The 27,561-nt window shown below is 44.8% G+C and overlaps 1 protein-coding gene across 2 annotated transcripts; it reads left to right on the top strand.

Annotated features, from left to right (window-relative positions):
• On the top strand, positions 1 to 24,990 carry kctd15b (potassium channel tetramerization domain containing 15b; the record flags this gene model as incomplete). Of its 2 annotated transcripts, none has more annotated exons than XM_080843947.1 (5): positions 1 to 12; positions 2,633 to 2,808; positions 10,182 to 10,326; positions 18,834 to 19,139; positions 24,832 to 24,990. In XM_080843947.1, the coding sequence occupies 5 exons, from the start codon at positions 1 to 3 to the stop codon at positions 24,988 to 24,990; spliced, it is 798 nt and encodes a 265-aa protein (XP_080700073.1). The 2 variants fall into 2 exon arrangements, with proteins under 2 accessions (XP_080700073.1, XP_080700072.1); XM_080843946.1 differs by lacking the exon at positions 1 to 12 and adding an exon at positions 984 to 1,037.
• Between the last annotated feature and the right edge of the window lie 2,571 nt (positions 24,991 to 27,561).

Raw genomic sequence — 27,561 nt, 5'->3', positions numbered from 1 at the left:
ATGTTTGAAACGGTACGCTTAATTTCATCTCAAACTAAAGATTTTTGGCATGAATATCTAGATTAGTTGTAGCATATTTAATTTACCAGGAATGATTTACACATGAGGTACTGTAGATTATTGCTAGGTTAGCCCGCAAGGATGGTGTGCGTAAAGTCTATTGAATTGTGTGTAGATTGACGTAGGTTACAGTCGACAAACCTTACTCTTGCCGCGATACATCTATTTGTCTGTAAAATACACCGCTACAAAATCGTGTAATAATGAATCTTGCTTACAGTAGCCTATTTTATGTCGGCGTCTGAGTAAGACGCCATATTGTGTAATTATCAGAATTTAGGCTACCCGTGGGCACCAGCGCAAAGTATGATGAAGAGGGCAAAAGTGTGGAAATGACATATTTGTTCAGTTTTGCGAGCGTCGTGATGAATTCAAACAATATGTTAAGTTTTAGTAAAGATAGGCTATATTTAAATGAGTGTATCGCATGGCATCATTGTGAACGTGTAATTACCGTTTCCGAAATATAAACGTTTCTATCGGAATGTCCGCTAGTTGATAGTAAGGTTCGCTTCGCGTTGAAAAAGTGGTGTGATTGCTTGAGATGATATTTCACTGAAACGGTGTTAACGTGATTACAAGGTAGCCTAGGCTATCAGTGAAACTTGTGTGTTCTTCTAGAGCTCACTGGTTATGATGTGGTTATGCGATGTGATGTTACATACGTCAAAAATCCGGTCAATGGGAGACCCACAGTACAGACAGCAAGGGAGCAGATGTCAGAGCTGATCTCATTAAAACGAGCCAATGGTCCTTCACTCCCACTGTTGGTGTTTTTTTTTTCTACGGACGACTCGAGAGCTAGATGTTCATTCAGAAGCGTGCTTTCGCACTTTGTAAATGAAGAGATGTTAGTGCAGAGTGCTTGTCACAGATTTCATTGTTACCCTGTACGTCCATGCGTGTCATTATTGTGACATGTAATGCACTCCACCTGGATTATGATGAGTCAACATGGTAGTCAAAGTAGGTGGTATGTAAGTGTGCGCTAAACTATTGGAAACTTGCACTGGACTAGTGTGGTAGCCTATTTGCATTTTATTTGTGTGTATACGTGTGTTAGTGTGTTTGAGTGTTTGTGTCAGAGTGTGTCTTGTACATTCCTGCTAACATTCATATCAGAGGGCCATTGGTTACTATGGCCCGTGGCTATATGAAGAGGTGGGAGAGCTTCATACGCCTAAAACTTCTCAAGTCTTTTGAAGTCGTTCTTTCACTGGGATCTGAAATGTCTAACCCAGCGTGTGTATTAAATGAACATTATTCCTGAAGGCTTCGTGCGCAGAGGCAACACCCTGGAAAATTCTGTAGTCTTTCAGCAGTCTTTGCCCAGGGCTTTTCGCCCTAAGCGAAATAGTTGAATGGAGCCTTAACAACCGCCTTCTGTTTACCTTTTATGGTAAAATAACAGCTTCGCAAATGAGCGCGAGCATGGAGAAACTAGTCGATGAAATCCTTTTCAACTCTTTGCAAATCCCTTTCCGGACGACTATGCAAATAAACCGTGTTTTTTTTTCTTTCTCAAATCTGAGTCTCTTTTAAGCGCCGCTGGGTGCGACATAGTCTTTCAGTATAATAAACATCATACATCTAAACTTAAAAATGATATAGGCTATTTAAATAATTTTGGTTAGGCTTATCTGTCTACCTTTCTGGAACCATCAGACGAATAATGTGAGAGGATGACGTTTATGCCATATACGGTTAAAAAAAGCGGCCAATGAAAACGACATATGTGCCATTTTACATGTGTGTAGCAGGGAGGTGAATTATGGGGCCTAAATAGTCTGTTCTGACCTCACTCGACTGAGTTCATCCAATGAGAAGAAAATTGAAAGCTGATATAATTGATGACAGTCTTGGAATTTAGACACGGCATCATTAAAACGTTGCTTGTTATCGACAGTAAGTAGCCCGTATTAGCAGGTACACGAAAAGTGACCAAGATCTTTGTGATTTGAGATAATGTGTCAAGCAAATCAGACAGGAACTGTTTTCACGCAAAACAGCCTCAGTGAAATTTGGGTGTCATTGTCACGAACTGATTTCTTTAACTGAATAATCGCACCACTACACCTGTGGTAACCAACTTAACACGCAGTTTAAGTGGGTGCGTTTTAAGAAGCTAATTCGGATGTGTTTGGTAGGCTACATTTTGAACATAATAAGCGCGTGCGGCTTATGGGTGCTCTAGGTCACAAAATGCCCCAAACTCCGAATTCTCAGATCGGTTGTTCACGTGTCTGAGAATATCATGTCTAACACATAACACGACCTTTAATTAGACTACTGCAGTTTGTTTTTGTCCCCCTAGAGGCTGACACCTAGCATTCCTCTCTCTGTATCGCTAATAAGCATCCTCCTATCCTCCCCTCAGGTGATATGAATGAAGAGATGCAAACATACTTAATTAGAGCTGTGGCAATAATTTGTAAGCTAAATATGCGAACGGGCAGATGTGGAAGCGATCTGATTTGAGTCAGGACTGCAGTCACACTTAAGGTGGGAGATAGAAGCATTGTCTGGAGTCGCATCACTTATATCCATGGCTTTCGCATTTACTTGCTTTCAGGAAGGAAGAAGCATGTCACGTCTGTCGTTGACCCGGTCCCCGGTATCTCCTCTGAATTCGCAAGGGATCCCACTCCCGGCGCAGCTCACTAAGTCGAATGCACCGGTGCACATTGACGTCGGTGGACACATGTACACCAGCAGTCTGGCCACTCTCACCAAATACCCAGACTCAAGGTAAGACTATGATTATCCTTATCATGCATGCTGAGTGGACAGGGTCTGTTGCTTTGGAGAAGAGTGCTCTGACTTTTTTGCATTATATGAATATGATATTACATCTTGAAATGTATTTATGTAATATAATGTTTTGCACTATTATTATACACTGAGTATTTGCATTTGGAATTGGAATTATATTTTTAGAATCATTGCAATATTCTCGTTTTCGTTTTACTATATTTACCCTGATCTTTTAGCGTGGAAAGTCATTCAGGACATTGCATATTTGTTAGCATTAAAGTAATTTACGATTAGCAGTGCCAACTCGATCTACAGAAAACACTTTAAGTAGTTTTTCATGTATTTTTAAATATGCTTGCTGGTTCTTTTTTCAGTGGTGTCACATTTGAAATATCATGCTGGTTATTGTAACCCTGCACAGTCAGTTGCACAGTCAGGAAGTGTCTCCAAAGCAATTTCATGTATTTCAAAGTTATTCTCTCATTATCAGCATGCCCCACATCCTCCATAATAGCACCTCAAAAACAATTAAAGACTTTAAAAGATTGAATTAAGTCATCTGTAGCTGCTACACTAACTGAGATGGGTTTATTTCACTTTCAGTAAAATCTAATGTTATGACCATGGCTATTGATGAGAAGCATTTGTGTGTGTGTGTGTGTGTGTGTGTGTGCTTTAGTCTACCAAAAAAAGAGGTAAACAAGGTTGAATTTGTGTCCAAAGTAAAGTTTCTTGAGAAGCTTAAACATTGTTCTGACAAAAAATAGGAGATGTGTTGTATCATTAAGTCAAGAGAGGTGCCTTTTTGAATTGTGTACAGTATTTACCTTTGTTCTCACGTGGCAGTAATCAGAAGTTTGAGGAGTTGGTGTGGGATTTATTGCAAGACAGGACAAGAATCTGTATTTTGTGCCTGCTGTTGGTAGAGGGGACAGAGGTTAAAAAGTCCATTGTCACACGATGCTTAGCAGCCTAAGGAACAAGCTGTTTATGTCCGTCTGTTTAAACTATAAATGTTGGCTTATTGCTGGAGTTGCCTCCATGATGTACAGTGCTGTACATAGTCAGATTCCTCAGATCAGGAGAATAGGCACGTCATTGTCAAAAGTGTTATAGTGAGGCCACACACATGGGATGTTCAACCCTAAGCATTCAAGTAAGGTCCCACTAGCTTTCCATTTTAAGTGCAATTCATCGCAGTCTGTTAATGCTTTAGCTCAACTCTTGAATACACACAAATAGACACCACAAACACACACACCACACACACACACACACACACCACACACACACACACACACACACACCCATACACCCACACAATGCAGGCACAGGCCAGCCCAGAAATACTTCCTCATCCAGCAGTGACAGGACAGCAGTGTGGAAGCTAGACTTCTTTATGCCTGCTCTGAGTGTGCCTCGGGGGCAGCTCTTTCCAGTGGAGCCAGTGAAGGAGGAGCCATTTGTGTGAATTAGGATAATGGCTGACAGAAAGCTAAACAATTATGGAGTGATAGCTGCACTATGCACACACAAGCTTCACAAGCTACAAAAGAGAGAGAAAACACACACACACACACACACACACAAACACACACACACACACACAGACACACACACAACCACAGCCAATGTGGAATGTCACAGATGTGACGAGCTAGAAGGGAAGTTAGAGAATTTTAAGTCGATGATTTCCTTTAATAGATTGCCTGCTGAATTATGCAGTGGGGGAAGAGAAACTTAGTCTAGTAACTAATGTTGGGGCATTCGTCTTCCTCGCTGCTCTCCGTGGATTAAAGGACAAGGGTCATGAAACATTGATGCGCTCTCCTTGCAGACGACTCCTTGTCGCCCGCGTGTGTCTGCGAGACTCGCAACATGGCTCGGATCTATGGGTGACACAACTGTCTAATGAAGCCCTGACGCTCTGAATCCGACGCCGGATGGCATGTGCCATTTAGACAATCACTCACTGGCATCTTTTATCAGGACAAAGTTTGGATCTGCTCCAAAAATGTCCAGCAGTTGATTTATGAGATGTCTGTCGAACTCAATTTAGTTCTCGCCAGCATGGCAGTGACGTTATCACAGTAATATTTAGAAGCAGCAACATTTGCAAAAAGGGGCGGTTAGACAGGTGAAGTCATAAGGTTCTCTGGCACAGATGTCCCGATCTCACAGCTAATGAGTTTGTGTCTTTTCTTCTTGAGCCTGTGAGGAATCGCTGTGACAATGGGACAGAACATTCTCTGTGAGAACATTCCCAGTCAGAACTTTCCATGTCAGAACATTCGCTGTGCTAACACTTCCATATAGCTGCATACCAGGAACAGATGTGGTCTTTATCCGTGTCTGTGCCAGATGAGTGCCAGTTCCGTTCTCCAGTCGGTTACTGTCAGTGCACTAAGCCTCCACTACTAACTCAATAAAAGCGAGGTGCAGCCCAGTGTCCCTGCCTGTCCCAGTGCGCAGCAGAAGTCAGGTGTGCTTCAGCAGGCCTGTCAGAATTCATTGGGAATCAATCAGGGAAGGAGGCGTAGGGCTGCCGCCTCGCTGAGGCACTTGACCTCACCTGCACTGGCGGCAGCACAGCCGGCGCTAAGCGTTGTGGTACTGTGGGGAGGCTGAGGCTGACGTGTGTGGGTCTGGGAGATGCCTACCTACCGCCCCGCTGCCTCTGCACGGCACCGCCGGGATGGGAGATCTAAGAGCCCAGGCTGTCCTTCAGAACAAACTCCCACTCTGTTACTCTCCCACCCCTTCTCTATATTTTTCTCTCTCCCTCTCTCTCTTATTCTCTATTTCTTTATCACTCATCCACTCTATCTATCTATCTATCACAGATCATCTAACTTTCTCTCCCACTCTGTTTCTCTCTTTTACCACCCCCCTTCCCCCCCTCTCTCCCTCACTCTCTCCCCCCTCCTTAACTGTCTTCCTTTCTCTGTGAGGCAGCAGACTGCATGGTGTGCTCTCCTACTCTACCTGTCTGACATGACAGAGACAAAGCATGTTGAGAGGGGGCCTCTTACTGCAGGTGCTGAGGGGCTCGAGCTGGTGATTTACCGAAAGGAGAGGGAGAGAAGTTGTATGGATGAAGCAGAGAGAGAGATAGAGAGAGAGGGAGAGAGGTGGGAAAGAGATGGAGAGGAGGGAGAAGAAGAAGAGAGAGAGAGGGAGACGGAGAGGATGAGGGAGACAGAGAGACGGAGGAGAGAGGGAGGGAACAGAAAGAAAAGAAAAACAGGCAGCATTTTAATTGCTTTTTAAAAAAGTGGAGATGAAAAACAGAGGTAGCCTGGAGGGGTATGGTGAAATTCTAGCTGGAAGAATTGCAAGACCATATGAGAAAGGAAGACCCCAGGCACAACAGGGAGATGAGTATTGGTTTTTTATAAAGCATTTTGCATCGATTTTCAGAGAAAAAAACAGAGAGAGAGAGAGGGAGAGAGAGAGGAGGAGGAGGGGAGGGAAGAGAAAAAGAAAAAGAAAGAGAGATTGATAGAGAGGAGGGAGAAGAGGGGAGAGGGAAAAGAGGAGAGAATAAGGAATAAGAGAGTGAGGTGGAAAGGAAGAGAGCATCTTAGGCGATGTATGCACACAGAATTATAGGACTAAGCATACCATTCACATAATGGGATTCCCTGTGCACTTGATGAGGTTTTCGGATAGGGGGACCTGTGCATGTACAAAGCGAAGGATTGCGATGGAAATTCCTCCCCATTCGTTGCAGAGATTTAGACATAAAAGTGTACACAGCTGTGTGCATTAAGACTCCTGTAGGAGATCTCCCCTCCCTCTTACCAGCATTATTCCCTGTAACAGGCTTTGACAAGCGCCGGGCGAAAAAAAAAAAAAGTGATTTTGACTTCCTAGTGCTTTTCCTTTCCTTTTGTGGCTCGACTGCACTCGTGTGACCTTAAAGCTTCATGCCATGATTAAAGGGGAGATTACATCAAAACGACGCTAACAGCCCTGGCCTCCCGTGGCACAGAGACGTGTCGGGATAGCACACGGAGGAGAGGAGATACTTCAAATATATACAGATTGTGAGTGAGTGTGGATTCCTTCACTGACAGTCTCTGAAAGCAAAGCCCTCCTACAGACGTACAGTGCAAAAAAACACGTAGGGATATATGGACTTGAATTTATATCATAGTAATGGTGACGGTATTGGTATTATATGACGTGTTTATCGTCTAAAGTTCATACACTTAAATTATGCATGACAAAAGTATTTAAAAAGAAAAAGAAACGGTTAAAGAAAGTAAGATAAAGGTATTAAAAACAGTCTAAAAGCTAGAGGCGCACTCGGTCGCAGACCTCCGCTAAGGCCAAATGACGTATCTCACTATGTGTGTGAAAAAGAAAAATTAAGTCACCAAGTCAGAAAAACTGTGGAACCACCCCATGAGTCAGATCCGCTCCAAAATTGAACAGATTTTTCCTTTGCTCATGCTACACCTATTCACCACAGTTTCATGAAAATTGGGCCGGTGGTATTTGTGTAATCCTGCGTACAGAAAGACAAACAAACAAAGTGCACCAAAAACGTTGTGATGTCGTGAATTTATTCTGTATAACTAAAATAGCATAAAACAGCAAACTAAAACGTATCCAAAAAATTATCAAAACAGCTATTAGCCTTCAAAGTTCTTTGCCAGAAAGACCAGCATGATCACATTTCCTGGCTTGAGGGATGGTCTGGTGCGTGTCACATCATTTACTTATAGAAACATAATTTACAGATTTAGAAGACATAGTTGGGCAGTGTGTCACCTGCAAAAGTTTGCTAGGCATTTTGTCAAGCTGATTGGAACTAAAGCTGGAAGCAAAAAATACCCTCCTCACTTTCAGGCCCAGAGTCCCAGCAGTGAGGAGAACCCCTCTGCATCCCACTCCAGAGCTGGCGTTCCTTTGCTCAGGGGAGGCCATGGGCTTAATAAGAACTTATTTCATAGTGTTGATGTGGCTATGATGTATCTATCTATCATGTTGAACCAGTCAGTCCAGCCTGTAAGAGTATGTGACACAGGAACAGGTCCGAACGGAACACACTTTGTCTGGAGTGGAACTGAAATAGTATGGCGAGAAAACGTGCCTCCTTCTCCCTCTACTGAATATGGGAGAACTATGTGGGCAGCCCATTGTATCTGTAGGCGAGGCAAAGGAGTAGGGCGATGAAAGCTTACAGATTACTGCAATTTCCAGACGAGGCCGTGATGAGCACCAGTAGCGGACATCATAGCGAGACTCTCGCTCATCAGTACACTCTTGCGGCAATTTGGTGAGGCCAGGTATGGGTGGAAGACAGGTGTCCTATTACGTCTGAGTTATGTCAATAATTCATAGCAACTTGCACTCTCTTCCTGCATTCTAATGGGGAAAGCCCCTCACAGGCGGAGAAAGGCAGAGATATGAGCTGGAATCCAGAACATCCAGAAAATGGGTCAGTGGCGTAACATAATTGTGTTTAATGTGAAAAAAATATATACTTGACCCCCCCCCCCCCCCCCCTCCTACACACACACACACACACACACACACACAACTCCCCCCTCACCCCTAACCCCAAACACTAGCAAACATGCTCATTCGCATATGGGCACACACACATACACAGACACAAACATAGACACACACACACACATACACACACGCCAAATTTATCAACGCTAATCTAACAGCCTGCCCTGGATTCAAACCACCACAGCCTAATTTCTCCAACTATCAAACATCGGAAATAGCTTTAGCCAGCCTGCACTAACATACCAACACAAAGGTAGCTTACACAGTACGTTGATAAGCAACAAATAGCCATGAAGAAAAGCACAGCAACTCATAATAGGCCGACATCACGCCATCACTTGCATTTATAGAATTCATCGTTCATCAAAACATAAAAAATAGGATATTTGTCACCTGCAAGGTGGGGAGGTGGTATGTATAGCTATCTGAATTACAAGTAACTTTAGTGATATTGTTAAATGGGTACTTTAAAGACTGTGTGAAACAGTCAGTGTGCGAGAGGGCCCAACTACAATAGCAAGGCAGCAACTACAGGGCCTTGGTGCGCTGTCCATAGGGACGCTGGTGAAATGGGTATTCATAGTTACGCTGGTGAAATGGGTATTCATAGTTACGCCATTGAAATGGGTATTCCCATTCAGTATTTCATGCCAACCACCGAGATAATTAAAAAAATATCTTTCTGAATCAAGAGAAAATTAACAACACCTTAGGAACTGAGGAACTTATTGGCCAAATCAGCTGGGTTGGTGAATGGTTGTCACAAACAAATGGCTGCTGCTGGATCAATCAGACTTTGATATTGGGGTTCCTGTCAACACTAGTAGATGGAACTCACTTGTCATTCAAACAGTTGGGTAACGAAAATGTACATGTTTACCTTAGCTAGGAAAAAGCATTGCAGAGTGAACTAGGACACACAGAGACAGAGTTGATGCGTGTCATTGAGAAAGCTACATATGGTAATTCTGATTTATCAGATGGCCTGTTTTCTAATAATCAGTCCAATTGGAGAAGCCTATATTATAGTGATATAGTGATATTATTAGTTACTAGTAATAAAGGGTAACAGCATATAAATACAAGGACATGTAAGAAGGGAGTATCAAGGTGATGGCACACATTGATACTTCTACTAGTTTATATTAGATATAGTATATATTTATACTAGTATGTTGAACTATACTAAATTACATTACTACAATCCAACAAGGGCTTTGTAATAGCAAGCATATTTTGTAGAGAAATCAGTCAGCCCAATGCATGGGCAAACCAAGAACGTATGGACGATCTTTGCTTTCTGAATCTGAATCTTCTGGCATTTTAACAGACTACCTTTGGTTTAAGCAGGTTGTCACTATCTTGCTCTGTTCTGTTAGTAGAGCTAGAACAAGCCTCTCATTTCAACTACTCAGTTGGCATCCTGTGGCATCCTGAAATTCTTTCACTCAAAAAAATAAGTGCCTTAAAAATAGCATGCTTTTACACGTAGGCACCTGATTTTCTGCTCTCTGTCTGCCTGTGAGAGGCACGCTTGACTCCCGAAAAATGTCTGTAACAGGGACATGGGAGGCAGCCAGTTCTTTGCAGAACCCGAATTCTGCATGGTGTTGGTTGGGTTAATCTTGCCCCCAAAGAAAAGGACACTTCAAATAGGTTTAGCAAGCAGCAGAAATGCCCCTGAGCTCCTTGTTTCAACCCCGAATGCTAATAGTAATGCTTCTCGGGTTTGGGCGCTAATAATATTGAAAAAAATAAATGGAGGGTAATTGTTTTGTGCGTCGGAAAGGGGAAGCCGGCTCTCATTCCATTACGTGTGTTTGCATTTTAATTTGCAGAATCAGCCGGCTGTTTAATGGCACAGAGCCCATCGTGCTGGACAGCTTGAAGCAGCACTACTTCATCGATCGGGATGGGGAGATATTCCGGTACATTCTCAGCTTCCTCAGGACCTGCAAACTGCTTCTACCTGATGACTTCAAGGTAAATGAGATGAAATAGCACACACCTTTTTTTTTTTGTATGCAGGTGTTTTAGGTGCATAAACACAGCTAGTTCCTGAATCACAAGAAAAACAGATAATGCAGGTGATGCCATCACTGGAGGATGTGAGAAAGGTACCTGTGAAAAAGGACTTTTAATTTGTATTGTCTATGTTAGTGTCTTTTTGTGGTGGCATGTACTTCATGCTAAAGTAAATTCATGCTGAAGTACATTGTAAATAAATTACATAACATAAAAGAGATCAGATCAGAACATGCTACTGCGGCTAAATAGTCAACAGAACTGCTATGAACTGTGAATAAGCTTAATTTGAGGATGGTGATAGGTAGCAGCTTCTTCACACTACTGTGGCTCAGTATTATCAGTGTGACTTGCCAAACTCGCAGCAGTGCTGTGAACAGTGACTAGGTGTTGACAGATTGAGTGGAAGGATTGGGAACACCTGCTAGATGATACAAATGAATTGTGCAGAGGGCCATACATAATCACAATCTACCATCTAGAATTGTATTTTTCTCAACCCATAGAAATGTCTTTCTTAATTAGTCGTGATTTGGAAGCTATGAGGGTTCAAACACCGCTTGACTCAGTGTCCCCCCAAAGCGTGGAAGGTCTGAGACGAACCCCAGTGCTGAACGTGAGCCATTGGGGAGTGGTGTTATGTGTGCCAGGGCCAGGGGCTGTGGGCTCTCCCTGGGAAGGAGAGATTTCTGGTGAGGGCTGTTAGGTGAACCTCTCTCTGTACATCTCCTCTTCCTCCCCCTCTTCCTCCTCGTCTCCAGCCCCTGTGCAGTAAGGTGTCATAGTCTACCCAAGAGTAGAAATGACTGGCATGGTGTGGAGGACGTCCCTGGTTGGCAGGAAAGAGATTTCTGTGGTGTTGTGTCATTTCCTCTCCCAGAAGGTGAGAGAGAGAGAGAGAGAGCGAGAGAGAGCGAGAGAGAGCGAGAGAGAGCGAGAGAGAGAGAGAGAGAGAGAGAGAGAGAGAGAGAGAGAGAGAGAGAGAGAGAGAGAGAGAGAGAGAGAGAGCCTTAAGATGAAGTCTGATTCAGACGTTCATAAACACAGATACTGTGTTTTGCAGACATAGTTATCTCCACATACACATTCACACACATACACTTTTGTCATGTCATGCACTTTTGCACACTGGCTTTTCTCACACCTACAGGGACACACACACACACTTACTCTACTTCTCTCACACGTGCGTGGACACACACTCCCTGAATTTATGGATAACCTCTCATTCTCTACTCCCTGTCTCAGGCTTTCACTTATAAACACACACACACACACACACACACAAACACACACACACACACACGCGCGCGCACACACACACACACACACACACACACACACACACACACACACACACACACACACACACAGCCCTTGTAAGTGGGCCGTGGGAGCTACTTTGGTCCTGATTAGCTCCCTGTGGCTGCACACACCTGCCCCCTGCCTCACTGCCTGCACGAGGATGCAGCCATGCCTCACACACTAACCTGTGCTCAGTGTGCCACTGTTCACACACAGAATCTGCCTCACACACTAACCTGTGCTCAATGTGCCACTGTTCACAGAATCTGTGTGTGCTGCTGCTGTTTCAGTGGGCATGTGTGTTTGCAGGACTGGTGGACTGTTGTATGTTAATGTTTTTGTGTTACATGTTTATGTGTGTGTGTGTGTGTGTGTGTGTGTGTGTGTGTGTGTGTGTGTGTGAGAGAGCGAGAGTGTGTGTGTGTGTGCATGTATGCTGTTTACAGTTTTCAACAGTTATTTTCACAATTGTCTCAATACCACGTACAAATTTTAAATATTTCACACAGTAGGCTTTACAAACACACACCTGAGCACATAAGTTAACCTTTGGTGCAAAATGTACTACAAAACATACTTCAGCCAAAAGTGACTCATGTGCCATAACTCTCTCCATTTAAACGACTTCATCACTCATTGTACTGTTAACTAAAAAGACAAACAACTTAAAAACATTGGAAAATGCACATGTTAAGGGTTGCTGTATCCTCTAGTTTTGCATAGTTTGGTGTATTGCAAAAGAAAAGAAAAACGTATGACACCTTAGCTTACAGTACATATTGTAATACAAAACAAATAAAGTAAAATTATATATCTGTGGTATACTCTTTCTCAGTACAGTAAGTGAAACACGAACACATAGACTAACACTAGAAGTGTCCTGCAGCCGTAAAGCTGAACCATGGTGTCTTCTGAATTTAGAGTGACATTTTTATGAACTTCACATTTACAGTACCTCAACATTATCACTTGCCTTAAATCTTTAGCATATCTTATCCAACCCTAAAATTCCCCATATTCCACAAATATTCCAAGGCAAGCAGTTGTCATTACACCAAGAACAAACTTTTTTGATCTGTTGTTTTGCACGTCACAATGCTGTAGATACCACTTTTGAGTGTGGTTAATTTACCATGTGAGATAAATGGTGTCAGTGGTACATTGGTTAGTGTTGGTGTCAAACAAGTAGCTAACCTGGGTTCAGGTCCTGGGCGATGCTATTGCAAGTCACTTTGGATAAAAGTAGTATCAGACCTTTGTTGTATTTGCATTTGGGTTGCATTGTCTAATCGAGAGCCCATGGCTTACATATACAGCAGTAATAGTGGATAAATGTCTTCAGCGACAACTACATCTATATTTTTCCTTTATACATGCACATTTCAATGCAAATGCTATATAACCACGTTTGTTTAGTTGGTAATAAGCTGCAAACAAGCAAAACAAAGCAGAAAACGGAATACATTTTCCACATTTCTGAATAATCTGTCTTATTTCAAACGTATACATTTGCTGTGGTTGCACCAAGTTTTGACTGAGTCAGTATCCATTTATTTCCGAAAAAGTGGTAATTGAATGCATTTTAGCAATGCAAAAGTATCCACAGTTTAGTTCACATAGTCTACTGATAAGGTGAATGCGTTTTGAAAAAGTGGACACAATATTGAGTCTGAAAATGATTGTAAAAAAGTAAGTATTTGTATGTCTCTGTGTGTTTCCATACATGTATGTGTCATGTGCTATGTGTTTGGAATTTATTATAAGTATTTTTTTAAATGGGTTGACCTGCATAATGTGTCCTGCCTATATGTTTGTTGTATGCATCTCTTTGTGTATGTATGTGTGTGGGGGTGTGGGTGTGGGTATAGGTGTGTTGGCATGTACATATTTGTCTGTATCATGTTATGTCCTCCATGTGTATTTGCTCTGGGCGTCTGTGTGTGTGTGTGTGTGTGTGTGTGTGTGTGTGTGTGTGTGTGTGTGTGTGTGTGTGTTATATCCCATCAGAGGTGAGCAGAAAATGTATGTTCAATCAGGTAGTAGCATCATGTCTGATGGGACGTCTCTGTGGCTCTGTCTTCAGAGACCCAGCCGCAGTCAGAGACACACGGGGAGAGAAAGCAGGGAACAGGCCGGGAGGCTCCAATTCAAATCGGGAATGGGGTTTGGCAACAAGCCTCAGGGAGATTTTTTTCTGAAGGAGGTTTGCATTTCAGCCCTTTTCATATTTCTCCCCTTTTCACGCACTCTTTGTTTGCCAAGAAAAACAGCAACAAGGACAACAACACAAAAGGGGGGAATTAAAAAAAAAAGAAGAGCGAAATAATAAAAAAAGACAGAAAGCAATAGAGAAAGAAAGAAAGAGAGAGAGGCAGCACGGCGTTTCAGCTCATTACCTCTCCCCTCCTCCTCCCCAATCACATTCGGTTGATCCTCATACCTTTCAATTTGCATGAACGGGGGAAAACATGCAAATGGCGCCTGACGGAATGGAGCATGTCCTTATCTGTACGGCATCACGCCTGCGACGGCCCCGGGCTGCGATCCGCTGCGCTGGCAGCCATGGTGCTGTGTGTTTTACTAAATCAATGTGAAAGTCAGGGAAGAATAGAATAAATCTCCCTGCATCTCATCGCATATATCAGACGGCCTGATTTGCTTTCTCACTCACTCACTCACTCAGGAACAAAATAATAGTTTTTTTTGTACGTTTTCGTTTTCTTTCTTTTGCAAGAAGGCATTTTCACAATCCATGTTTTTTGTGTTGTTTCTGAATGCAAACATACTGTATATATTTTTTTGCTTTTGCACCTCTTGAGTTTGATGTTGAAGTTGTGTGTGTGTGAGCTCGTGTAGCTATCGTTGCATTGTTTTGAGATGCAGACTGCTAGCATTGGTGCAATGGTTGTGGTTGTTATGGCAAAGCAGTTGTGTGGTATTTGAGGCTGACCCCTCGGCGAGCCTTTGGCGCTGATGTCTGGCTGAGTGGGAAGAGCAGAGGAGAGGAGAGGCTGAGTGGGGAGAGCAGAGGAGAAGAGAGGCTGAGTGGGGCGAGCAGAGGAGAAGAGAGGCTGAGTGGGGAGAGCAGAGGAGAGGAGCGCAGAGGAATGGGTGAATGGAGGCCATTAAGCTGCGAGTGCATTCGGTGAACGGCTGGTGACCTCCTGTTTTCACTGTTTTGACTGCTTCTGAGGGAAGAGGCTCCCTGTTTTTGGTCATGTTGGATGGATCAGGAGAGCTCCTCTCTCACTCTGTCTCTCTCATTCTCTCTCTCTGTCTCTGCCTCTCTTTCTATCTGTCTCTCCCTCTCTCTTTGTCTCTCCCTCTCTGCCTCCATCTCTCCCTCGTACTCAGAGATGTTTTGCCTTGCCAGTGGGCGATCAGGTCAGATCATTATTTCGGTGCTCAACGGGCCCTGTCTGGACGCTGGACCGTGATTGTGGAGGGATCGTCTGAGGGAGCCTGGCAGGCTGGCAGCAACCAAGACAAAGCTGCTGGGATGAGAACCCTTTTCTTTCTGTCTCTCTCTCTCTCTCTCTCTCTCTCTCTCCCTCGCTCTCTCTCTCTCCCCTCCTCTTCCCAGTCTCAGGCAGTCAGGATTACACTGTTGTTTTGTGTGCGGTGGTGCTCAGGATGACTAAAGTGCCTCGCAGACAGACCCCTGTTAAAAACATATCCATCCGCACCGCGACTGCAGACCTGTGAAGGATGGAGAGCCGCACTTTGATAGCGAGAGCGCCCTGGAGCGCAACATCTCTGTATGAATTTTGTCAGCAGCTGTGTGAAGGGAAAAAAAAGAGAGGGAGAGAGAGAAGGAGAGACAGAGAGAAAGAGAAGCGAAAAAGAAAAAAACAAATGTAAAAAAGGTGAAGACAAAGAAGAAACGAGCGAATGTTCCATAACGTTTCACTTCACGTTCAAGTTAAACATTAGAACGTCTGCTTAGTATGTTCTACCCGGGTGGCTGTTTGGTGAGCAGCGCGTCCGCTTTAAGAGGGGCCTTCTGCAGGACGTCTGCAGTCAGCGGTCACGTTTTTGGGTGTGAGTAGACGCTCAGGGCTGGGGCTATTTCAGAGGCTCAGTGGAGGTGCGCTTAAAGAACACACCAGTGGCTGTGGCTGTGGCTGTGGCAGTGTCTGCCTCAAGTTTCACACCCAGCAGAGCTTGGGGAAGAAGGACAGGAAAAGTCTTTCTAGTTTCGCTGGCCCAGAGGCCACATCACCCTCAGCCAGTGATGATCCTTCTGAAACTCTCTCTGCCCCTCTTTGTTAGCTGCACCCCTCCACAACACACACAGACACACACACACACAGACACATACACACACACACACACACACACACACACTCACATTATCTTTCTCTCTCTCTCTCTCTCTCTCGCTCTCTCTCACACACAAACACACTTTATGCCATCCACCCTCTCTCTGCCACTACTGAGAGGATTAGACTCTTCTCTCTCAGTTCCCAATTTCATGAAATCAATAATATTTGTTTTGTTCTGTTTTATCTATTTATTTTCTTGTTGTTATTTCAGCCATCTGGGCGAAATTAGAATGTGTTATGGTTGTGGCCTGACATGACAGACAAAGCTAGCTGGCCCAGCCCCCTCACCTCTAACCCCCCCCCCCCCCCCCCCCCCCCAGGGCAGACCTGGCTTTGGCAGAAACAGGATCATTGATTGCCACAATTAACATGGCGCCTTTTGTGCACTGAAAGCTGCGCACATTTCCACTGTGTGAATAAGTGGTGCTGACAGTACAGGTGGAGGCCCGTTTCTGATCAGCACGTTCAATGTAGGAAGTAATCAGTCCCACGATTGTGTGCATAAAACTGGCAACAGATGGGCCTACATTTGCATCCTCACCAAGCACCAGTGAACACACAGAATGCATTCAATTAGCGTTAGCTCGTTGTCCTTGCGTGCACTCACACATACGCACATACACACACTCACACACACACACAGATACAAATACACACCCACACACACACACACACACACACACACACACACACACATACATATACACACACTAACATATAAACACTCACACACACACACACACACACACAAATATATACACACTAACATATAAACACTCACACATGCAGAGACATACATCTCCATGCTCCTCCTCCTCATTCTCGTTCGTTGTATTACTCATAGTTTTCTCTCTACTCTCCACTTCATGGTACTTTTCATGCTAGTTTTGAGCGATGGTGCCATCTGGTCTTGTGGGAAATCACAGGCAGGCGGGAGAGGGGGCAAATGGCCCCTGGGCGCGGGCAGCCCAGGGGGGGGAAGGGCAGGCAATCTGCTCCGACTGCCTGGAACACAGGAATGCAGATTACAGTGGAAGAGGGAGAAAGGGAGAGCGAGAGAGAGAGAGAGAGAGAGAAAGAGAGATGTCTGCCCACCGACTTCATGAGCTCCCAAAAATAATGTTTCTAATGCTGGAAGGTGTGCTTGAGGCAGACCTTTAAAGGCTCACATTGAAAAGTATTTTTGGAGCTCATAAACCCCCATTCAGACTCAACACTCAGATGTGATCTGGACGCTAACCAATTAGCTAACAAGTATACACTAATTCGTGGTGTACACAATGTGCACAGTGTACAATGGAACTGTCTTGCTCTTAGTGTGTGTGTGTGTTTGTGTGTGTGTGTATTTGTGTGTTCTCATCGTGTCTTCACATGTCTGTCTGCATTTTGATTGAACCTCAGAGAGGTGGACACTCAGTCTCTGCAGTGTGTGAGCATTTAACTCACCTGAATGTTTGCATTCAGCATGCTGTGAGCAACACTAATGAATATGATCTTAATACAGAGATAATATGTATAATAATTAGAACATATCCATGTACAAATAGCAGATGTGAAGAGGAGGAGTTAATGAGTTGTTAACTAGAAGGCCATATTTGCCCCAAGGTGGAGGACATCTTTGCTGTTTTGTTGTCCTGTCACTATAGACATTTTTAGATGCACACATCTCTTTGCTCTCCTTAAGACCAAAGTCTGGCCTGACATCTAAAACTGACAAGATGTTTAAGGACAAGTGCTTTATTTTTCTTGGGACCTATTCTCTCCCTCTGTCTCTCGCTATCTCTCTCTCTCTCTCTCTCGCGCTCTCTCTCTCTCGCGCTCTCTCTCTCGCTCTCGCTCTCTCTCTTCCTCTCATTCTTATCATTTCCTTTTCTCAATCTCTGTCTTGTTCTTTAGCTTTTTTTCTGTTTTTCTTACTCTTAACACAGTCTTTATTTTTTCTTTCCATCTTTATGTTTCTTCTCCAGCCGGTTCAGTGGGGTTGTTGTATCCTGTGTGCAGGATCTATGGTTGTTGCATGGTTGTTATATTGGTTAGGTTAGGTTGCTGGCTGTGAGTACTTGCTTGTGACAGTGAGAGGATTGGCCGCTGTGGGAAGCCCCCAACCAATAGCATGAGGACTTAAACATCTTTCTTTTTCTCTCCTTGACCATATCTTTTTCTCCCTCTTTGTGACTTTCTGGCTCTTTATCACGTTCACTCCGTTTCGTTCCTCTTGTTCTGGGTTAACATTTAATCTGTGTTGAAATCTGCCGCTAAGGCTCCCGTCTCTGGAACAGTTCTGCTATACTCTGTGGCCCTGGGTCAGACCATTGTGAGGCTGGATAATAGCTGTAATAGAATCCGCCATCTTTGGATCCTTATGGTACAGACATAGATATTGTGACGCCTATGGGTTCTGTCTGAGGGATGCCTTGGTATTTGTACGGAGACCTGCTTACAACCGCCTTGGAGACCAAACATTGTTAACAACAAGGGAGCCGATTAAAATGATGTAATCTTTCATAACAGCAGACATCGAGACACCATTACTGTAACATGAGAAGCTGTAGAGCCGGCTCAGGGTATGGGGCGACACTGAGTGGGGTGGGGGGGGGGGGTGCGCTGTACAGGGGGTCTGTACAGGGTCTGACCCTGGGATATGTGCCATACAGGTAGGGACATGGGATTACATAAGAGGAGAATGGACGGTCCTATTCCTAGCAATGCTATGTTTTCTCTAAAACAAAATAAACAGATGGGGACATTGCTGGTTGCCAGCATAAACTTTGCTCTGACCTGACCTCTTCTCCTCTTCTCTCCTCTTCACCTCCTCCTCCTCCCTGTCCTGTCCAGGACTTCCACCTGCTGTACGAGGAGGCGCGCTACTACCAGCTGTCGCCCATGATTAAGGAGCTGGAGCGCTGGAAGCAGGAGAGGGACCAGCGCCGGATGGCGCAGCCCTGCGACTGCCTGGTGGTCCGCGTCACGCCGGACCTGGGCGAGCGCATTGCCCTCAGTGGCGAGAAGGTGCTCATCGAGGAGATCTTTCCCGAGACCGGCGACGTCATGTGCAACTCCGTCAACGCCGGCTGGAACCAGGACCCCACACACGTCATTCGCTTCCCGCTCAACGGCTACTGCAGGCTGAACTCTGTGCAGGTGAGAGGGCAGACAGACAGACACACACACACACACACACACACACACACACACACACACACACACACACATATTTACCACAAACATGTACCCACTGACACACACATATTTACCACAAACATGTTCCTACTGACACACACACACACACACACACACACACACACACACACATATTTACCGCAAACATGTACCAACTGAAACACACACAGACACTCACGCACACACAATATAGCTTGCAGGCGCACACATACACACACACATACACGTGCTCACATATTTACCCACACACACATTTATACACAGGTTTGCACATAGGCTCAAACACACACACACATGCAGGTCTTGATGTGCACCTCCACTGACATACACCTGTAAGTATACTTGACACCTACAGAACCAACAGAGAAGCTGCAAAAGATTATTAGAATGACTATCTCAACTGAAAGTAAATGTGAAAAGAGAGCTCTCCTTTTAAATCATGTGCTTACCTCAACATTGGCTGCTGTCAGATTAGTGTCAGTTACCCTGCTGAGTGCTACACAGAAGAGAGCTTTCAGAGGACGACCTCCTCTCAGGGTCCTCATGTCGGGTGCTGGGTGACAACAATGAGAAGACAGAGCTGGGGGCCAGAAGAAGGCCTACACCAGGCCAGAGGTCCTGAGGGGAGAGGAGGAGGTGGAGGAGGAGGAGGTGGTGGAGGTGGTGGTGGTGGTGGTGGTGGTGGTGGTGGAGGTTAATATGAGTGAGAGGCTCATCAACACTCTCTAGCCTTAACCAAACCCCCACCTCCATCCCCACTCTATGCTCCCTCCCTTCAGCTCCCCCAAAACACTTTCTTAACACATTTATTCCAGTGTCCTCACATGCATGCAGACACACACAGTCATACACACACACACACACACACACACACTATAACACACACTCCCAGACAGCCAGCACCCGACACCTCCACACCCTCCACCCCCCCAGTGTCGAAGTGAGAGACCTCCTCCAGGGATGGCAAGCCCGGGACAAAGCTCGTCTCGGCTGCGGCCATGTTTTTTTGCAAGAGCGAGAAGCAAGAACGGGGGAAAAAATGATATGCATAATTTACGTGTTCCCTCTTTTTTAAGACACTGCTCCTCTTTTGAAAAAGACTCCACTGTAACACTGCCTCGGGCGATTGAAACACACGTATTGCATTTTTTAATACCATACTTACAAGTTCTCAAACAGCCTTAACCGGTTTATACTTCTTTTATAGATTTATAAATGGCTTGCAATATAATTAATTGGCCGCATCAACTAACACAACATTTTCTCGCTCTGTTTACCAGCGCGTCTGGTCGCGGCGTGCCTCACCCGGGTTCATGCGGTTAAAAATGCTGGTTCCCCTCTTCCAAAGCCAAATTAGTCCTAGGCGACACTCATCTTACCTCTATCAATGTCTCTCTCTCTCTCATTCTCTCTGTCTCTGTCTCTCTCTCTATCTCTCTCTGTGTGTTTGAGTCCATCTCTTACCCTTTCCCACTCTGCCGGTCCCTGTCTGCAGATCTCTTCTGTGATAATAATGAACATTAAAACACCCCAGCCACCCCACAGGCCAGCTTTCTGCCAGCTCTCCGCTGTGTATTACACTCAGGCAATTTCAGCAGCCCCCTCTTCACGTTTGCCATGTGCTGGCCCTTTAAGAGCAGGGCCTCGCCTCAGGGCTGGCCTGAATGGGCCGATGCACTATAGGTACGTGGAGAAACAGCAGATGGAGGTGAAAGGGGCTTTTTTTTCTTCTTGTTCCCGCTGCTGCTGTAAGGGGAGAGCTCTTCTTTTAAACAGCTCGTGCTCGCCTCGTCTTGTGCTCGCCTCGTCTCGTGCTCACCTCGTCTTGTGCTCGCCTCGTCTCGTGCTCACCTCGTCTTGTGCTCGCCACGTCTCGTGCTCGCCTCGTCTCGTGCTCGCCACGTCTCGTGCTCGTCTCGAGGGCCAGGAGTGAAACTCTAAGCTGCAGGGCAGGGAAAGGGAGGGGAGGGGAGGACAATGAGGCTGAGGGGGGATCAGATGCAGGTGCCTGGGAACCAGCCCCAGTCCCAGTCCCAGGGGAGCGCAGACACACCCTGCCCAGAGAGACTAGACAGCCAGCTAGGAGCAGCAGCAGGGGGACTGATCAGTGATCAGACTGTGTGTTTATGTGCATGTACGGGAATGGATGTGAATAAGGTGTGTGTGTGTATGGCAGGTGAGGGTGTATATGGGTTTGGGTGAGGTATGAGTGTAAAGTTGCTTTAGTATTTATTTGGGTGGGATAGTGTTTGTGTTTGTGTGAGCAAACTCTTAAAGCATTGCATGTTCCTTTTATTCCTAATTTTCTAGGTTCTTCTTCCAATGTACATCATTGGTTTGATAAACTAGTTTGTAAAAGGTTTATGAGTTTATGTAGTAAAAGAAAAGGTCATGTTATATGACTCATAGCAAATATTTGGTTTATTTCTGGCCTAGCCAAACCTAAAACAGTGCTTTTGTTATTTTGGGTCATCTAATTTAACCATCTTTCAACGTAAATATGCAAAAGAGACCTCCCAGAGTTTGCGTTCTTGCTTTGAAGTTGTGCCGTGGTTTTCCTGGGAATAGAGGTCCTACAACACCAGTCATAGACCAAACCAATAAACAAACGCACAACGCTGAACCATTTCTGTTGACATCTGAGGAATTTGGAGCATAATATGAACCACCTGTCCTGTGATGCTGAGCCAGAGAGAGAGGAGGAAGAAAAAGAGAGAGAAAGAAAGAGAGGGGGAGAGGAGGGAGAGAGAGAGAGAGAGCAAGATGCATCGAAAGGAAAAGCGGACTATATACACATATTAAGTTAAAAGCAGAAGTTAAAAGCAGCATTTATCCAAAACTACATGAAGGCGCACCCACACACACCCACACACACAAACTAACTGACACAACACACAGAGAAACACATTGAGAATACACATGCGCACGCACACAAACACTAGCAAACACACACACACACACACACACACACACACACACACACACACACACACACACTTGAAACTGGTAGCGCCATATATCACAGTGATGGAGCACCCTGATCAGTCTGGACAAAATCCTTCCTTTATCACTACCAGAAGCACTAGGAGAAATGGAGAGGCCCGGTCCCGTCTGTGTACGCTGGGCGCACACACACACACACACACACACACACACACACACACACACACACACACACACACACACACACACACACACACACACACACACATACCCACACACTCACTCGTCAATATGTCACTCACCCAGACAATCAATTGTGGTCAGGGGCTGCAGGTGTTAGCGTGATTAGGTACAGCACTGCCACTCTCTGTGACAAGGAGGACACAGTGTTATGATCAAAGAGGATGTGTGTGTGTGTGTGTGTGTGTGTGTGTGTGTGCGTGTGTGTGTGCACAACCTGCATGTCTGTGGAGAACGATAGTGTGTCAGTGGTGTAGGGAGTTATATAATTATTAACACAATTAAAAAGCCACATACTCTATTTATTGAAACAATGTATTTTTTTTATGTTAATATTGCCAGAAATATGTACATATAACAAATACATATTTGTATTTCTGTCTCCAATCATTTACCTCTTCCCTTCGTTCGTGAGTTAGTTTGTGCACTCTGCTATGGCATATGCCTGAGATGGTGAAGGCAGATAAAGGCTCTTCATGCACAAGATGTGTGTTCATTTAAATGTACAAATGTAAGGTCCAAAGTTCATTGACAGTTGCTTAAAGTTGGATGTTTCATATGTGAGCAGGTGTGTGTAGGGAGTCAATAGGACAATAGGAGAAATGTGACAACTGCTCTGTTTGTCCAAACTAAAGCACCATTCTCCTCTGAATTGTATAATCATACATAGAGTGGTTTGTTATGAATACTGAAAATGGATCAAAATGACCAAATCAAGAACATCTACTGTATAGCATACATAGTCTGGTTTGGCAGAAGACTTAGCTCATCACGACTACCGTTTGCCACCATAGTTCAGATTTACGTCTCTGCGAACATGTTGGCTCTCGTTACGATTGTTGTGAAGTAATGTGTAGCGCATGTTTTAGCCTATTGCCAGTGACACAGCCACACATGTCGAGATGGGGTGAGTTCAGTGTGATGCAATGATCAAAGCTGGCAGTGTAATATCATTTCCATAATGGCTAGTCTTTCCCCATCGTCTGTCGTGGATTTGGGAGCGTTTGATGCCTGTGCAGGTCTGCTAATTAGTGCACCACTTAGCTCACCAACCATCAGCGTGCTGCACTCCCCACCCCCAACACACACACACACACACACACACACACACACACACACACATACACACCAGACACACACACACACACACACACAAATTATAGGCATCAGCGTGAGGAAACAGAGGGACGTGGAGTGTGCCTCAGTGTGTGTGTGGCCTTGCAGGCACTTAGATTAGTTAGACAAAGTAATTGTCTGTCATTGTATGCGAGTTGGCGTTAGTGTTCGGGGAGATGTGCTGGATTGATCACTATATGGGAGTTGATCTGATGCAGTAATATTGTATACTACAGTGGAAGGGGCTCAACTAGGGTTTACTTTGCAAGAGGGCCATTATTGACCATTCAAAATTAAATGAGATTTATTTCTTTGGATGTCTTAATTACTTTCCTCGCCAACATGTCTGCATGCACACACACACACACACACACAGATGCAAACAAATGGGACTACCAGTGTGACACCAGTAGCAACCTCATTCACACTTTGAAGGTATGATGGTGAGGAGAGGCCATGTGTTCTCAGGAGTCAGAGTGTGTGTGTGTGTGTGTGTGTGTGTGTGTGTGTGTGTGTGTGTGTGTGTGAGTGTGTGTGTGTTCAGGCATGTGTGTGAGTGTGTGTGTGTGTGTGTGGTGTTTGAGGTGCTGTCAGCCAGCTTGCCCAGAGCTAGACCTTTCATTTCAGCACACTGCATTACAGGGCTGGGGAAGAAGTAAACACGCCGTACCGTCCGCGCTGGGATTTAGAGATACCCCTTTCCCCCAAAGAAGGGAGGAAAAATCAACTCCACAAGGATTAGGAGATGGAAGAAGAAGGAGAAAAAAAGAGTGCCGCTCAGATGTTCATCCCTCTCACACCTATCTCTCTGTCTCCCTCCATCTCTCTGTCTGTCTCTCTCTCTCTCATCCCTTCGTCCGGGTCTCCATCATGAAGTCAGGTCCTGACTCAGGCGATCTTCCTCATTCCGCACACGTCCCTCAGAGCTCACGCTGTCAGACCAAACTCTTCTACACACACACACACACACACACACACACCTCTGACCACCGGTGAAGTTTGGCTGATCGTCCTATCAGATACCTCTGATCAAGGGGACCCTTGCAGGCACACTTATCACACACACTCCATTTCTCGTATTCAAAACACACACACACACACACACTCAAATTCTCTACAAGTCTCAAATGTTGTACCCATAACTACATAACCACCAGATAAAACAGAGATCCAATAATTTGATACACTGAAGCACCAAAAGAAAACTGTGGCTATCCCACAATTCCAGAGCTAGGTGATGCTCCAAGTCACCAGCATAAGAAAGACTGGATTTCTGAAGCATGACAATGGTGTGGAACTCTTGTAGTTGGTATCCTTTGTGTTTGACCCTCTGTGCTTGCTGTCATATTCACAGGTTCTGGAGCGGCTGTTCCAGAAGGGCTTCAGTGTGGCGGCATCCTGTGGCGGTGGAGTAGACTCCTCCCAATTCAGCGAGTACGTCCTGTGTCGCGAGGACCGCCGCAGCCAATTAATGAACACCCCCATCAGGATAAAACAAGAGCCCCTGGACTAGGGCATGCTGGGAAAACAAGACTAACGATGCAGGGAGCAAGAAACGGCACCCCTACCCCCTATCCCCATCTCCATTACCCACCCAGCCGCCCTCTTACCGGAACTCCCCTGCTCAGCCACACTAAATCTACCCTTCAGTCCTTCACAAACTCCCCCGGACACAAACAAACCTGAGGACTCCCAGACTCCTTCGAACCACTCCAGCTCTGAGGAGCAATCTGTTTCAACACGGAATGTAATCTCAACAACAAAGAAATCAACAGAAAAACTAACAACGAACAAGCAAACAAACAGAAGAAAAACAAAGACAGACAGGCAGAAGTCTCTGATTTTGACTAGATTTTACAACCCAAAGAACACACACTCACACACAGAGAAGGCGCAGGACTTGTGAACAAGACAAGAGGCAGGTGCACCGTGGGAATTCTTCTGCCTCCGTGACCGATCCCCCTTTTTTTCTCCTCTTATCCATGGTGCCCAAAAAGGTGCCTGTCTTGTCTGTTAGGCATGGCACAGAGTACCCCCTTGTACCACCGACGACGTGTCTGCGCAGCGGGGCGTCTTCCAGTGCACCTGTGCTGTGGGAGCCCAATGTGTGTGTGTGTGTGTGTGTGTGTGTGTGTGCCTGTGTGAACACACACCCCGTGCAGTTGCAAGTTGTCAGGGTAACACTGGGGGACTCCCGACCCTCTCTCCGGAACATTGGACACGTGGCACAGCTGGCAGAGAGGGGCCAGAGCTGATGCCAAGAGGCTGGCACGGAGCAGTGTGGCACAGGCATGCCTGCCCGCCTCATTCCCACAGCCGAAGACCCACAGGGCGATGCTGCCAGTGGGTCCTCACTCAACGCCTCTCTCTTTCAGCTGAAACAGGACCTCTGACATTTCTCTGTTTGTCCGCTTCGTCCTTTATATATAAATATACACATTTGCTCCTTTTCTTGTCTTCATCACGGCCAATGATGGACATGGGTATTAACAATGGGTTTCCTGGGTTTTTTGTTTTCTTTCTTCCCAAAACCATAATTATTATTATATTGTTATTGTTTTTATTTCACATATGAAGGATGACTGAGAGCTGGATTCAGAAGTCGTTAGGGTTTGAAAGCTTCAGAAGGAGCTCGCTGGCATCGGCTGCACAAGCACTATTATGTCTGGAGGCTACATGGCAGGAGCAGTCTGGCTGATAATACTCAGTAAGCCCTAAGAGGGCCCCTTTGTTTCAAATGAATCTGCAAAGGAGCATGGGTATTACTTCTTAGTCTTTCAGAGAGGGTAAGAGAGAGAAATAGAGAGAGAGGTGAAAAGCGCATTGCGTTGCAGTCATTATAATTAGCCTTAAAACATATCTTTAAATATTCGAGATTCACATGTGCGCTGTGTTACGGACGAATCGTGTTTGGGAAGGTTCAAAGAAACAAAAGATGATTATGGATTATAACCTTTTTGAATGAGGGTAAAATATTGTATATAATGGTCCTTATGTGTGACAACAAGTGAAGACCAGAATGTGTGTACCCCAGTTCATGACTTGAGCAGCCAGGCTGAAACCAGTGAAAAAAAAGATTGTGTTGAAATGTTAATATTTATGCTCATGTAACTAGTTTTGCACTTAAACACAAATTTCAAATCTACGCAGATGCCATCTCTCATGGTAAAACACCAGTGCCAACACACAAGACAGCCACAAAGTTCCAGATAGTAGCTGAACATAGAGAGAGCTGGGCCAGCTCCAGATGACCGCTCCACAGCTCTCCACATGGACATTATCTCTGCTTTAACCCTTCAGCAGGCACCATCACACCAGTGGGTTTAGAATGTTGTAGAATGAACGTTCTAAAGTGTATCTGGGTCCATCTTATATACCGTGGAATTTTAGAATCTTACATTGTTGATAAATGCATTCTTTACAATGTTCAAAACTCCCCTACTGAAGGGTTCTAATTAGGGTAGGCGGTGAAACAGTGTCATTCAACACTTGCCATCACTGAAATACAATTCAAAAAATATTGTATCGTTTGGAATAAAACGGTAGCAAAACAGCTATATGCAGTTGATTACAAATATTTCCATCATATTTAAATAGAGGCCAAGGACAATAAGTATTTGGAGGACAGAAAAAGTTTCGATATTATTTGATGCTAAGGTTGTATTAAGATCTATTAGACTGCTCTTAAAAATCACAAACTTTCCTTTATGTTTGCTTTTCTGTATTGTTTTTATTATTTTCTGTTTTGTTTTATTTTGCTGTCTGCGGTCATTTCACAAATGTGGTTGTTGCAATAGTGTGCCAAGCATGGAAAAGAAGAACCTGAAAGGAATTTCCCAGAACTGCATCAGATCTCGTCTGAAGAACTAGCAAGATCCTTCACTCAGAATCCAATCATCTTATGCTCAACATTGCTGCATCAAAAGGGGTCACACTAGACAGAGAGAGAGAGAGTGAGAGAGAGAAAGAGAGAAAGAAAGTTAGTTCTGTGCTCTTTGTATTGGTGTTACTTGCACATGCTGTTTCTTCAATTCCAAACTGACCGGATCAAACGGAACCCCGGTGGGCTACTCTTTTCTGGACA

Source organism: Sprattus sprattus, assembly GCF_963457725.1.
Source record: "Sprattus sprattus genome assembly, chromosome: 8".
In the NCBI taxonomy this organism is placed as follows: Eukaryota; Metazoa; Chordata; class Actinopteri; order Clupeiformes; family Clupeidae; genus Sprattus; species Sprattus sprattus.
The sequence above is the reverse complement of the archived record's forward strand: the minus strand, read 5'-3'. Positions and strand labels throughout refer to the sequence as shown.